We start from the raw sequence: 14,870 nt of genomic DNA, 5'->3' as shown, positions 1-14,870 counted from the left end.
AGTCAAGGGATGAGGTCTGATCTGAATTGCATTTTGTTGGATTATTTGTTCCAACAGGGTTTGGATGCAGCTCGTTGGGTACATCATCAGGAACATTGCACAATTACTTTATGTCATTTAAGAATGCTGAAAAGGAATGTTTAAAGGCCTTAGCAGGCACTTAATATTTTATAGAATAGTTAAATAAATATTGCTTATATATATAAAAGAATCATCTCGCCCTAAGATGGGGGAGGAAGGGAGAAGGGCACTTGGGAATCTCTTATTTTAAAGCAAAACTAAAATATCTGCTGAAGGCACAATCTTATTATTCATCCAAAAACAAGAGCTTAGCCATCAGCAAAAATTGAGTGTGGAAAGCTTTTCTGGATCTCTAATATGACATAAAAACACAACTGTGTTATTGCTACTTATTGCACACCTCACTTCCTTGATAGAATCTTTTAAAAAAAATTCCAAGTTGATGTATTACTTAAAGTAGATGACAATCTTAACATTTTACTGTATTTTACATTCACTCTGCTAAACAAAAGCCTTCAAACAGGCACAAAAACACTGCAACAATATATTTACTTCCTAATAAAACAAAACTTCTTTAATAACGTTGAAATAAAATGGTTTCATTTTGCATTAAACTAGATACCTTGAACTTCTGCAACATAAAATAACTAAAGGGAGCGCTAGGAGATATTTACAAATTATTTTTTTAAATCCTGGGGTGGGGAGTCCTCTCCTCCTCCTGGGTGTGCACACCCCAATTCCGTTGGCCTGCCATGTGCACAGAAATGGAGGAAAGTCCTATTTGGAAAAAGACTATTTCCAACACCCTAAGCAATCAGAGATGCTCATATAAGAAATACAATGAAGCTACCAGAAGCATACCTTTCTGTGACAAGAATCTTTGGGGGTCTTGTCTAAAATAACATTCTCTTGTCTCTATAAACTCAGACTTCAAAAACAAATAAAATAAAAGCATTCAAAAAGGACTTACGGTTTTATAACCGACAATTAAATAGCTATGCAAAGATACCTTATGAAAACTATTAAAAATCTTGTGCTTACTCACACTCTGCTATTAAAAATATCTCCCCAACCACAACAAACGAAAAAAAAAAAAACACAAAGAAACACAATGCAACAACAACAAAAAACCCAACAAAAACCCAGGAAGAAGTAAAAAAAGCCATCAATGTTTTCGCTATCAGAATAATTCATAGCCAAGACTTGCCAAACTGGAAGATGGGATTGGGGATTGAGGGAGGTGGCAGATTAGAACTTTCCAGTGTCTGGACTCAGAATGTGACAAGTCTTTTCAGCGTTGGCTTAAGGAGCGACTGAGTGTTCACTTTCTTTTAAAGAATAGACCCATCATGAATAACACATGGGAACATTACTAACCCTTAATGCCAACAGGAATAGAGGTTTTACTTATTTGCAGATTGCACTTTCCAGTATAACTTTTAAAATAACCTTTTCTGTAGTATTTTTAAAGCACTATTGTTTGTATCTTTAAATATTGAATATACTTTTCAAAATAGTTCCCTAGCTGCTCAAGTGTGCTTTTGAACATATAGTTGATATATTATTGAAGGTACTACAAAATAGAAATCTCTGGAGTGCAGAAGTTAAGAAAATAACCTTCATACTGAAAATATATCCTTAAAAATAAAAAAAAAACACATAAAACCTCTATACAAATGTACTACAGCATACAAACTTTTAAGAGATGGTATTAAGGCACGAACCATTGCAAATCTCTTAGAAATGTATGAACACAGGCCTGCTAAGTTGAAAAGTCTTAAAAAACTAGTGAAAACTTCATGTATATAAAATATTTCAGCATGATATTTGATAACATTCTTCACTTTCAGGTTTTATCTCTGTGATAATCGGACGTTCTTTCTTCATAAATAGTAAAGTGTTCCTTCAGTAGTAGGTCTGGGTCTCGCCCCCAGTCTCAGTATGTCTGGTAGACGTCGTGAATGGGAACCTGGATAGTAGCAGCTGGGAAGGCCTGAGGTATGTAGCCGGCGTAGCCTCCATAAACGGCGGCGGCGGCGGCGGCGTTCTTCTGTAGTGTGGCGATTGTGGCTGTGGCCGGAGCAGCAAATGGCACGTAACTGGCCCCATAGATCCCAGCAGTGGGAATTCTCTGAACGTTTGGAGCCATTGTATACACAGGAGTGATGGGGCGGCCCTGAAGAGGAGAGCGAAAAGGAGCCCTTACTGAGAATGTGTAGACACCCATAATATTGGGTCATTTGTTCATTCCACTCCTGGGAGGTGGGAGGAGTGGAAGTGAAAGCAAAGGTTTGCACACCCAGGGTGGGGAGCAGAGGCGTAAACAATCTTTGGAAAAGCGTGTCAAGGTAAGTAAGGTCAGTAAGGTAAGGTCAGGGCTCCTTCAGTTTCTACTGGTGAATGTGAGAGATCGTCAAGTTTAGATGCTTCAGACGTCTTTTTCCCACTCTCTCAATCAGCATAGAGAGGGGAATTGGGAATCTACCCTATGCTCAGTAGATTTCACTGTAATTAAATACAAATATTTTTCCTAAAATACATTCCAGGTGCCTCAATTCATACTTACCTGAAGGAACATGTTATTTCAAAAATGAGGCACACAGATGGTGATAATTTTATGAAACAAAGTATGCAGATCTCTAAAGAGGCAGGGTTTTTTTTTTTGTTTTTTTTTTTTAAGAGATTCATTTATTTGTGCATACAGAACTGGGGTATAGGCCAGAGGTGCCGGGGTGGTGAGAGATTGCCCCGAGATAGAGTGGGGAGCAGAACAGGCAGATCAATGAAGTACACTGCTCAGGGAAGCAGCAGGCCAGTCAGGAGAGGTCTGCCACACCATATGGCTCAACTCTGGGTTTGGGGATCGAAGTCACACTGAAGCAGCTGTGGCCAGCTTGCAGTGCTATGTCCTAACCGGCTGAGCCACCAGGGAAGGCCCAGAGGCAGTTTTTTAAGGTGTGAAATCAGATAGTTGTTATTATAGACCAAGTGTTTCAGAAGTGGGGACATTTGAGCTGGGTTTTTTTTTTTTTTAAAGATTTATTTATTTGTGCATACAGAACTGGGGTACAGGCCAGAGGCTCAGGGGCGGTGAGAGGCTTCCCCAGAGACAGAGTGGGTAAAAGAACAGGCAGATCGATGAGGTACACTGCTGAGGGGAGCAGCGGGCGGGTCAGGAGAGGTCTGCTACATGTGGTCACCTTCGGGGCAGGCGGGGATCGAACTCATGCGGAAGCGGCTTTAGATTCTCAGTGCTGTGCTTTAACCCACTGCACCACCAGGGAGGGCCTGAGGTGGGTTTTAAAGGCTAAAGAGGAGTCCTCTATGAGGAGGTAGTCAGGGGAAGACAAGCTAAAGTAGCCTCTCTGTAGATGCCATGGCTGGCTTGGTAAACATCTCTGGTACTTCTTTCCCACCTCTTGACGGAGGAGTACTGTGTTCAGAGAAAACAGCAGTAGAGTGGGGGCTAGTTTGAGAGTCATTTTATGGAAAGGGTTTTTGTTTTTTTTTTTGCTGTTGTTAAAACAAAAAACACATTTAACAAAATATCTGGAACACTTACAATCCATAAAACATAGCCCTTTAATAAATGCTGCCATGCTCTAAGTCTTACTATGTCTTCAAAATAAATAATTCGGAAGATATGAAATTAGATTTGTATTTTTATTCACACATTGGGGACCAGAAAAACAGTAGATTTTAGAACAAAGCACAGCTCAGAACATCTTCCACAACTGAAGTGTCTGGGCCTGTACAGAGGCTTAGACACCAGGCAGACATATTCATACCACAGCAAGTAATTAGAAATCATGCCTATCAGCAACAGTAGCACAGGAGAACCTAAAACAGAACAAGTCAGAAGGTTAACTGGAAGAATAAGAAACACAATGATCAAGCAGACTCCTCTGGAAATAATACACACCAGAGAGAAAGTCATTTCCCAGAAAACAATATTATAGAAACAGAAGAATACCTCTACCTAACAAAGATTTCAAAAAGGCCACGATGGAAATAATTAAAGAACTAAAAGAACAAATAGAAAGAGATAAAAACATTGATTAATGAGCTGACGAAGAGAGTGAAGGAAAGACAAGAGGAGGAACTCAAGAACTCTGGAAAAAGCAAGAAAACAGAATAAAAGAAATGGAAGAAAGAATCAGCATTCTTGAAGATTCAGATATAAAAAGAACAAAAAGAGAAAAGGAAAGAGAACAACAAAGGGGGAAAAAATGGAAAAGACAATCCAAGTAATATGAGATGCAATGAGGAAAAGAAATATAAGAATCATAGGTGCCCCAGAGGGTGAAGAGAGAGAACAGGGAACTGAAACAATGTTCGAAGAGATAATTGAAGAGAATTTCCGAAACATGAAGAAGGAAATGAAAATAGAAGAACACCAAACTACCACAATGAAAAGAAAGCTACAGCAAAACACATAGTAGTAAAGCTTTCTAAGGCCCAAGACAAGGAAAAAATAATGAAGTTGGAGAAGGGGAAGAAATAGATAACATACAAAGGAAAACCAATCAGGATGACATCAGACTTTTCCGAAGAAACATTACAGGCATGAAGAGAATGGAGGAACGTATTCAACAAACTTCAAGTCAACAAATTCCAACCAAGAATACTCTGCCCTGCAAAGCTCACCTCCCTCTACAATGGAAAAATAAAAACTCTCCATGACAAACAAAACTCCAGAAATTCATCACTACTAAACCCCCACTACAAAAATTACCACAAGGAACCCTAGAACTAAAGTCAACTGGAGTGAAGAGGAAGATTAGAACAAGGTAAGGAAAGAATCACAAAAAAGCAAGTAAAATGAAAACTACAGATTTCAACATATCAATAATAACTCTGAATGTACATTATCTAAACTCACCAATAAAAAAACACAGTCACAGGTTGGATAAAAAAACAAAACAAAACAGAACTCAACCTTTTACTGTCTACAGGAAACACACTTTACTACGAAAGATAAACATAGATTGAAAGTAAAAGTGTGGAAAACAATCGTACAAGCAAATGAACCAAAAAAGAAGGCAGGAACAGCTATACTTATATCAGATAAAATAGACTTCAGGGCCCTCCCCGGTGACACAGTGGGTTAAAGCACAGTGCTAAGAAGCTAAAACCACTTCAGCATGAGTTCGATCCCCACAACAGAGGAGATCCACATGGAACGGCAGACCTCTCCTGACCTGCCTGCTGCTCCCCTCAGCAGTGTACTTCCTCAATCTGCTTGTTCTGCTCCCCATTCTGTCTCTGGTGAATCCTTTCACCATCCCTGCACCCCTGGCCTGTACCCCTTTAATATGCATAAATAAATAAACCTGTTAAAAAAAAAAGACTTCAAACTAAAAAAAGTAAAAAGAGACACAGACAGTCATTACATTATGATTCTAGGGATAATACATGTATTCACTAAACAAAGGAGCACCAAAATATGTCAGACAATTATCATCTCTGAAAACAGACATCAGAGAGACACATACATGGTAGGAGATCTCAACACACCACTTTCGCCATTGGATAGCTTAACAAGACAGAAAATAGGTAAGGACATGAGCGCTCTAAACAAGGATCTAGACCTCATGGGCCTACAGACATCTACAGGACATTACACCCAAAGAAATATAAGTATTCATTCTTCAAGCACCCATGGATCATTCTCCAAAATTCATCACTTACTGGGACACAAGACAAACATTAATAGATACTCCAAGATCAAAGTCATACCAACTATCTTCTCTGACCATGAAAGCATCAAACTAGAAGAAAGAAAGAAATGAAGGAACACTCCTACCTCATGGAGAATAAAATCCACACTACTGGAAGATCACTGGATTAGTGAAGAGATCAAGAAATAAATTTTAAAAATCAAGATGAATGACAATGAGGACACAACCCTCCAGAACGTATGGGACACAGCAAAAGCAGTTATAAGAGGAAAATGTATAGCAATGCAGACACACATCAAGAAACAAAACAAAATAAAATAAAATAAACTAATATCTCCCCTTAAAGAACTGTAAAAAGAACAAAAAAGCCCAAAGCCAATAGAAGAAAGGAAATAATAAAAATAAAAACAGAAATAAATAAAATAGAAGTTATGAAAACAATTCAAAAGATCAATGAAACCAAAAAAACTGGTTCTTTGAAAAAATAAACAAAATAGACAAAACTCTAGCCAGGCTCACAAAGAACAAATGGGAAAAAACACAAATAAATAGGATCATAAACAAAAGAGAAATAACGACACAGCAGAAATCAAAAGAATAGTGAGAGATTACTATGAACAGTTATATGCAAACAAGTCCGACAACCTAGAAGAGATGGACAAATTCCTACAATTTTACAATCACTCAAGGCTTGACAGAGAAGAAACAGAACATCTAACTAGTCCAATTATGAGCGGTGAAATTGACACAGTAATCAAATCTTTTCCCCAAAACAAAAGCCTGGGACCAGAGGACTTTACAAATGAATTTTACTAAATGTTCAGAAACAAACTAGTGCCTGCCCTACACAAACTCTTTCAAAAAATTGAGAAAGAAGGAATTTTACTAACTATGTCTTATGAAACCAACATTACACTAAGGACAACACAAAAAGGAAAAATTATAGGCCAATCTCTCTAATGAACACTGATGCAAAAACCCAAAATAAAATCTTAACTAATAGAATCCAACAATGTGTCAAAAAGATAGTCCACCATGACCAAGTGGGATTTATCCCAGGGCACAAGGATGGGCCAAAATTTGAAAATGATGTAACCTAACACATCAACAAAAAGAAAAATAAAACCATATGATCATATCAATAGATACAGACAAAACATTTGACAAAGTCCAGCATCCATTCATGATAAATGTGTTTGAAACTCATGAGATACAAAGAACATATCTTAGCTAGATAAAGGCCACATATGACAAACCCACAGTCATTCTCAATGGTGAAAAGCTGAAATCCTTTCCCTTAAGTTCAGGAACAAGACAAGGATGTCCACTCACCACTGCTTTTCAATATAATACTGTCCTAACCAGAGTAGTAAGACAAGAAAAAGGCATACAAGGAATCCCAATAGGAAAAAAGAAGAAAAACCATCATTGTTTGCAGATGACATGATGATATAGAGAATCCCACAAACTCTGCAGAAAAACTTATCAAAATAATAAGCCAATTTAGTAAAGTAGCAGGATACAAAATCAACACACAAAAATCAATAGCCTTCCTATACACAATCACTCTGAAGAAGAAATCAAGAATACAATTCCCTTTATAATTCCCTTTATAATTGATCACATACTTCCATCCTACCAAAAGCAATTTATAGATTCAATGCTATTCCTATAAAAATTTCAATGACATTTTTCAAAGAAATAAAGCTAGATTACTACCACACACCATACACAAAAACTAACTCAAAATGGATTAAAGAACTAGACATAACACCTGAAATCATAAAATATGTAGAAGGAAATACTGGTGAAACACTACATGACATACACCTCAGTACCATCTTTAAAGATACAGCACCCAAAGCAAGGATAGTGAAAGAAAAGATAAAGAGCTGGGACTACATCAAATTGAAGAGCTTCTGTATAGCCACACTGACACTGAATAAAAGGGACACCCTACTGACTGGGAGAAAATTTTGCAGGTAATATGAAAGATAAAGGACTGATCACAAAGATATACAGAGAGCTGATGAAACTCAACAATTATAAAATGAACAACCCCATCAAAAAGAGCTACAAAGACATTTCTCCAATGAGGAAATGCAGATGGCCTATAGGCATATGAAAAATGTTCAACATGACTTGTAATAAGGGAAATGCGAATTAAAACCACAATGAGATATTACGTCACACCAGTGAGAATGACCCATATTAAAAAAAATAACAAGCAACAATAAATGTAGGTGAGGGTGTGGAGAAAAAGGAACTCTCCTACACTGCTGGCAGGAATGCAAACTGGTACAGCCACTATGGAAAGCTGTGTAGAGCTTTCTATATGATCCAGAAATTCTACTCCTAGGTATCTAACCAAAGGACACACACACAAAATATAATTCAAAAGGATACCTGCACCCTGATGTTTACTGCTGCTCTATTTACAATAGGGGAGATGTGGAATCAATCCAAGTGCCCCAAAATAGATGACTGGATCAAGAAAAAGATAAATGCATGCCATTTGCAGCAACATGGATGGAGCTGGAAAAGACCACACTTAATGAAATAAGTCAGAAAGAAAAGGAAAAATACTGGATGGTTTCGCTCATGGCAGGAGCATGAGGAATCCAGAGAAACAAACAAACAAAAACCTATATATAGATATAGGTAGAGTAATTGTACGAAAATAAAAAAGAACATCAACTAACAACTATAGACCAGAGACATTCTATGGGGAAGAAGGGAACAAGATTAAGTAAGGCTTTGACGATGGCACACGGGTGATGTGGTGGTGGGAAGTCCATGGGGATTACAACTGAGATGGAAAAAATGTACAAAAAGAAGAAGAATATTAAAAATATTCCCTCCCTGGTGGCGCAGTGGGTTAAAGCACAGCCCTCAGAAGCTTAAGTCACTTCCACATGAATTCGATTCCCGCCTGCCCCGGAGGTGACCACATGGCGCGGTAGACCTCTCCTGACCCGCCCGCTGCTCCCCTCAGCAGTGTACTTTGTTGATCTGCCTGTTCTGCTCCCCGCTCTGTCTCTGGTGAATCCTCTCACCCTCCACATCTCTGGCCTGTACCCCAGTTCTGCACGAATAAATAAATAAATCTTTAAAATATATATATATCTATATTTATAAAAAAAAAAATCCAACTAGTCTGACCCTTTCTAAATAAGGCAGTTGAGACTGGTGTTGGAGTGGGCAAAAAGCAAGGGGGTTGCATCTCAAAACAGCCAGATTGTAGGTCTGGCTCTGTTTGAGTATCACTGAGGAAACTGTACAAAGTAAGGATTCTAGAACCACAGCCCAGTTCTTCTGAATTGGAATCTTCTGGGGTTTGAGTCTAAGAATTTCTGTCAATTTCTTTCCCCTCTCCTTATCCAATCAGATAAGAGTCAACCCCCTACACCTGAGTATTTGTGCCAGTTGATCAATAAGGTATTTGAGATCCCTTATGTTACGAAAAAGAGCTCTCCCCAGATTTTTTTCCTGTCTGGACGGATAACTTATCACTTATGTCGCATATCACTCTGTGCTGAGAACTGAAGGAACAAGAAATTTAAAGCCCAGTTCTTGATGGAGGTGTCATTTTAATTGGGGAAACAGTGCATTGGCAATCACATTCCAACGGATAATGAAGGCAATGAGAAGGAAAAGCACATTCCCAGAGCAAGTGGTGGGAGGAGCTGGCGGAAGAAATGGATAGCAGAGACCACAGATAAGAGAACCTGGTGAGCAAAAGCAGGGAAGGTATGGATGGGGAGATATGATTAGGAGGAGATAGGGTGAGGCTGCAGGAGAAGATTGGAGGTCGATTTTGTAAAGTTTCATACATCTTTATTTCGACAGCTCTTTCTCTATTTCTGTAGGAACTCACCTATGTGCCCACCTACATACAACATGTACATACTTGAGGGACTTTAAAACAAAATGTTCAGTAAGCTGCAACTTGGAATGTGAGAATGTGAACTTTCTCCTTGGACTTTGTGTATTGGCTCCTTAACTATAGGAACATGAGTTAAAAATTACCCAGCGTCATTAAAAAAAAAAAAAAAAACAGCCCAGTATGTACAATATTATAACACTGTGAACAGGACATGTCATTTTTGAATATTGCTTCCCACCTTTCATACAGTGATAACATTAGGGCGGGACAGTTTTTCCGCCTGGTCATAATTTGTATTAAAGTTTTTCCTGTTACCCAAGCTCAAGGCTCTAACAGAGAGGCAGGGGCACAGTAAATTCCCTTGTTGAAGACGCAATGACTGAATGAAAAGGAAAGGTCTCATGCACGAACGACAGAAACGGTGGCAGGAATCCTACCTGGAACGGTGGTGGTGTGGACACAGCGGGAATCACAGCGGCGGCGGCAGCGCTGGTGGGGTCGGGCTGCACTGCGATCGGGCTGATCATGTGTTCCATCGTGTGGATTTTACCATCGTCAATCATTTTAGGAGCTGGAGCTGCCTGAAACATGGAATACTGGGCCCCAATGGCAGGGATAGCCACTGCAAAGGAAGTAAGAGGGAAGCAGGTCAAACACCGTAGAACAGAGACAGGCCCAGCGCCGTGATATGTAAAAGGCCTCGGTTAGCAGTCACTAGCCCTACTAAGGAATGCTCTGGCAGCAGCACAGCTAACAGGGCCCTCCTAGCTGAAGCCAGGGCAGGTGGCAGGGGCCCATCCCTTCCCCCCACCCCTAGCCTCCCCCAGTCTTGCAACAGTAACCGAGGGGTGGTCATGGGCTTAAGGTCTAGAAGCAGGTTTCAGCACCAGCATTTCCTGCTGCTGCTACAGAAAACTGCATTTTGAACCTTATTCGTGATAGCCTGTGAGCAAGAAAGGGCCTGCTACCTCAGAAAAGAAGCTCAGAATAAGAAGTGAGATCACAGGCTTGAACTGCAACCAGAGTGTGCACGGGCCTGTCTGTTCCCGACATCACTCACTGCAGACCCTGCACCGTATTCAGTTTCATCACATTACGCAGGTGTTCTTGAGGGTTTCATGCTGAGAACTCAGAGGTCTGTATACATCAACCCAAGATACCGTTCAGATTTCAACATTACCTCTTCAAAGAAAACCGCATATGAAAAAGGGGGAAACTTCCTAATTTTTAAATGTCTACTGCCAGTACGGAAGCGATGGAGTGGTGTTTTAATGACCTGCCAATCCAAAGCTGTGTTTGTGAGTCAAGTCCAAAGGACACATTTTGACCAAAGATTCAAACAGACAGCAGTTACTGAAAGTCAGTGCATGATAAAAAGGAAAAAGTACTAGGCCTGATTTGGAGGAGTCGATATTTGTGCAGTGTTTTGTGAAAAGCATAAAATGCATATACTAGGTTCCTGTTCATTAATTTTTACCTCCAACTGTGTTTATATTTTATTCCAGTAAAAGTGGACTTAAGCCCCTCCCTGGTGGCACAGCGGGTTAAAGCACAGCACTACAAAGCTAAAGCCACTTCAGCATGAGTTCAATCCCCAGCCCCGGAGGTGACCACATGCCGCGGCAGACCTCTCCTGACCCGCCCGCTGCTCCCCTCAGCAGTGTACTTGTCAGTCGGCCTGTTCTGCTCCCTGACATCCCTAAAACAGAGTTTACGGATGACAGAGTGGTAGGAGATCAGTTTTACATTGCTTAGAGCACCAATGGCATTTATAAGGAAATCAGTCTGAGAAGTTATTTAATTGCAGAAAGGGTAGAATAAAACAAACAAACAAACAAATAAAAAACACAATAACTTACTTTAAAAGGAAGCTCAACTGGGAAAATGCTTTTAAAGTCCTATATAGCCAATGCACACTTATGTCCCAAATGCACAGACTGTTTAGATGGTTAAAGGAGAATGTAATCCTCAGCCTGAAGACAGTTCAGAGCAGCTGAGGGGGTTAGTCAGCCTGTCCTCAAAGATCTCTTCAGTTCAACCTCTGTGAGACCAGGAAAAGGTATGTACAGAGAGGAGGCTCATTCCAATCATGCACCATGAGTCTTCAGGTGTCTGGATGTCTGTGTGGTGTGTGCTGAGTCTGTGCTTGTACATCATGGAGTTAAAGAAGGTTCATTGTAGGTTAGGATCAAAGGAGACCTGTTTTCATGTTAGGAGACCAATGGGTACAAACAAGGTTGGCAAACTGGTTTGTGGGGCCTGGGATTGAAAGCAAAGTTCAAGGTCCCTGGCTTGAATTACTTAAATGTCCCATCCTCAATTACTGATCCATCAAGAGGAGGAAATGAATGCTGGAAATTAAAATCTGGGGAATTAGCAGCTACAAAACGTTTAGCACTGCCTTGTTTCCAGATACTCTGGTTTTGCTAAGACCATGGCAAAGGACATGCACATAGTGTTTTTTGCTCTCGAAAGAGAATTTTCTACCATTCCCAGTAACTCAGAATTGGCAATAAGCTGTATTCTCTGGCTTCTGGTGGATAGAATTATACTTGAGTTAAGGAAAGACAGTTTTTAGTTAATAAGAGACACAGAAAAGTCTTATTCTTCCCTCATACCTCTCCCCCGACAACTCTGCCTACCCAGTCACAGACTGAGGGAAAGAACCATTAAAAAAAACCCCACTACTGGAAAGTCTGATTCGGACATGTTGAGAGCTAGACCACCCAGTCCCCTTTAGTTCCAGATAAGTCCCAGGAAGCCACATTCTTTGCTTAAGCTCTATGAGAAGAGGAACCTCTGTAGAAAGTCTGAGGAAGCCCTGGGGTCACTTCAAGGACAGGGCTGTGGGTTAGGCCGAGTGGATGCTTCTCACGCTGCTTTATACTGACCTGCACCAGGCTTAATGGCAACTGGATTGACAGCAGAGATTTCCAGATTCGGGACAAGTTCATATCCTTTTTCTTGCTGCTTTCCTTTCCCTTCGTGATATCGGCTATATATACCACGGCCAGCGGAATATCCTCCGAGGTAGGAGCCCCTGGGCCCTGGGGCCCTGTTGCCAGCAGCACCTCGACCCCGGCCTCTTAGGCTGCCTGCTTATAATAACAATACAGAAAATGATGAGCACCCAACAATGACGCACAGAAGACAGATTTTAACTCAAGATTCTTGACATCTTGGTGTCTAGCACAGCTCTTCAATGAGGTGGAAAGTTGCTTCAAACCCTGTTCTAGCTGAGACTCGCAACTTATGTTTGCTTAATGCATGAGACGGACTTTGAGGGGGACTTCCTAGAACTGTAACTTCGATTAAAAAAAAAACACATTCGTAGTTTGTAATGAAGATAGATCTGGAAGGGGAAGGGCCCCTTCACCTTCCTCATTTTATGCGTGAGAAAACAGGTTCTAGGAAGGCTGAAGGTACTGCCTGAAGTCAGTCAGTTAATGTGAGAGCTGGACACAGTATGTAGGTATTTTGCTTCCTTGGGTAACGCTTGCTCTCAGTGTACCCTAGCCAAAGAGTTAAACAAACATCCACTCACCCCCCCCACCCCCAACCCTGCCAAAAAATAACCCAACAAAAACGAATTGCGCTTGGTACTCCCAGATATTATAAAGATCTAATGTAGCTAATGAAAGCAATCCTAGTAGGCCGAGTTTCCCCCAGCACCCCACAGCTGCAAACCCTCTGCATTGCTCTCAGCGCAACAGAATGTTTTAGATGCCAGCAAAGAGCAGAACCCTGAAAAGGCTAGCGACTGGGGTGGGGGTTGGGAGTGAGGAGGGGAAGGGGCAGTCGGGGTCCACCAGCTCTATAAATGACAGTCACAACATTCGTGACACCACCTGCTAAGTGGACGTGTTTGGGGGTGCGGGAGTGTACCCAGAAGAACAGCCCCTCCACTAACCTTTCACGAAGTAGTCTCTGTTGGGCCCGATGAGTGCGTTGTAGGGGTAGCCGTAATAGGCCAGCGTGTAGGGGTCGCAGGAGTACACGTAGCTGGGAGGTGGCACCACGGCCTCGGCGGCGCCCCCCCCCTTGGCAGCCTTCTGGTAGCGGGAGTACTGCTCCTTGTCCACTGGCTTGGCCAGCGTCACCTCTAGGCAAGAGCCCTCCAGCTCCGCGCCGTTGAGGTTGTTCATGGCATGCACGGCGTCCTCGCGGCTGGCAAAGTGCACGAACGCGTAGTCGCGGATCTTCTTGACGCGCTCCACGCAGCCGGGGTTGAACTGGCCGAAGCTCTTTTTGATGGTGTCCTCGGTGGTCTCGATCATCAGGTTCCGCACGTAGAGGATCTTCACGGTCTCCATCACGTCCTCGTCCACGTCGATCTCCGGCTCTGCCCAGTCCACGGCGATCTGGTGCCCCCACAGCTGGATGCGGCCGGGCATGAGCTTGCGGCGCGCCATGGCGGCGGCGCGGTGACTCTCATACTCCACGAAGGCGAAGCCGCGGTTCTTCATCTTGTCGGCGGCGCTGGCGTAGACGATCACATCGAGCACGCCCTCCGTGACCTTGGAGATCTCCTCCAGGATCTCCTCGCGCTTCTTCATCTTCGGGATGCCGCCGATGAAGAGGCGGCAGTTGTCCACGCTGCAGCACACGCCGAGCAGGCGGCCGGGGCGGATCTCGTAGTTGTTAAGCTCGCGCACTGCGCGCTTGGCCTCGTTCTTGTGGCAGTACATGACGAAGGCGTAGCCGCGGTTCTTGCCGTCGAAATCCATCATGAGGCGCAGCTCGTAGATGCGGCCCACGGCCTCGAACACCGGCACCAGCTCGTCCTCGTACACGTCGCGCGGGATCTTGCCCACGAAGACCTCGCAGCCGCGCTGCGGGTGTGGGCCCTCCCAGCCCGGCGGCGGACCCCCGTATTTTCGCTGCCCGTTCTCCTGCACCATGCTGTAGCCCGTGCGCTCCATCAGCGCCAGCAGGGCCGCCTCGTTAGGGGCGCCGGCCACGCCCTCGGGCACCTTGGTGGTGGAAGCTGCGGGCGAGTCGCTGCTCATGGCTGCGGTGGAATCCTCTGCGGTCATAATGTCAAAGGCATCCACGGCTGGCGCAAACCTAGGGGCGGCAGAAGCAAGGGTGAGTGTGGAATCGGCCTGATTGAGCAAGACCTCGGCTCTCTCTTTTATTTTTTTTCTTTTTAAATCAAGACTCACAAGCTTGTGCATAGTCATCGGTGATTAATTAAAAAGATGGAGACATCTCATTGGAAATGCAACAATGTTCTAAATCTGTCTAAAAGAGACAAGCTGTTTTACAGGAAAAACCAGAAG

At 42.5% G+C, this 14,870-nt stretch overlaps 1 protein-coding gene across 1 annotated transcript in view; it reads right to left on the bottom strand.

The window, feature by feature from the left end:
• Positions 1-224: 224 nt before the first annotated feature.
• The window catches only part of RBM47 (RNA binding motif protein 47), a 78,816-nt gene continuing 64,170 nt past the window's right edge, over positions 225-14,870 (bottom strand). Inside the window, exons 3-6 of the mRNA XM_004681332.2 lie at positions 13,499-14,655; positions 12,480-12,686; positions 10,026-10,210; positions 225-2,197 (exon numbers count right to left, since the gene is read on the bottom strand). Coding sequence (XP_004681389.1) covers positions 1,958-2,197; positions 10,026-10,210; positions 12,480-12,686; positions 13,499-14,624 — 1,758 coding nt within the window. The 5' untranslated portion in view covers positions 14,625-14,655 and the 3' untranslated portion in view covers positions 225-1,957. The remainder of the gene's footprint in view (positions 2,198-10,025; positions 10,211-12,479; positions 12,687-13,498; positions 14,656-14,870) is intronic.

This window comes from Condylura cristata, unplaced genomic scaffold (genome assembly GCF_000260355.1).
Source record: "Condylura cristata isolate star-nosed mole 26May11 unplaced genomic scaffold, ConCri1.0 scaffold00012, whole genome shotgun sequence".
NCBI lineage: Eukaryota > Metazoa > Chordata > Mammalia > Eulipotyphla > Talpidae > Condylura > Condylura cristata.
The sequence above is the reverse complement of the archived record's forward strand: the minus strand, read 5'-3'. Positions and strand labels throughout refer to the sequence as shown.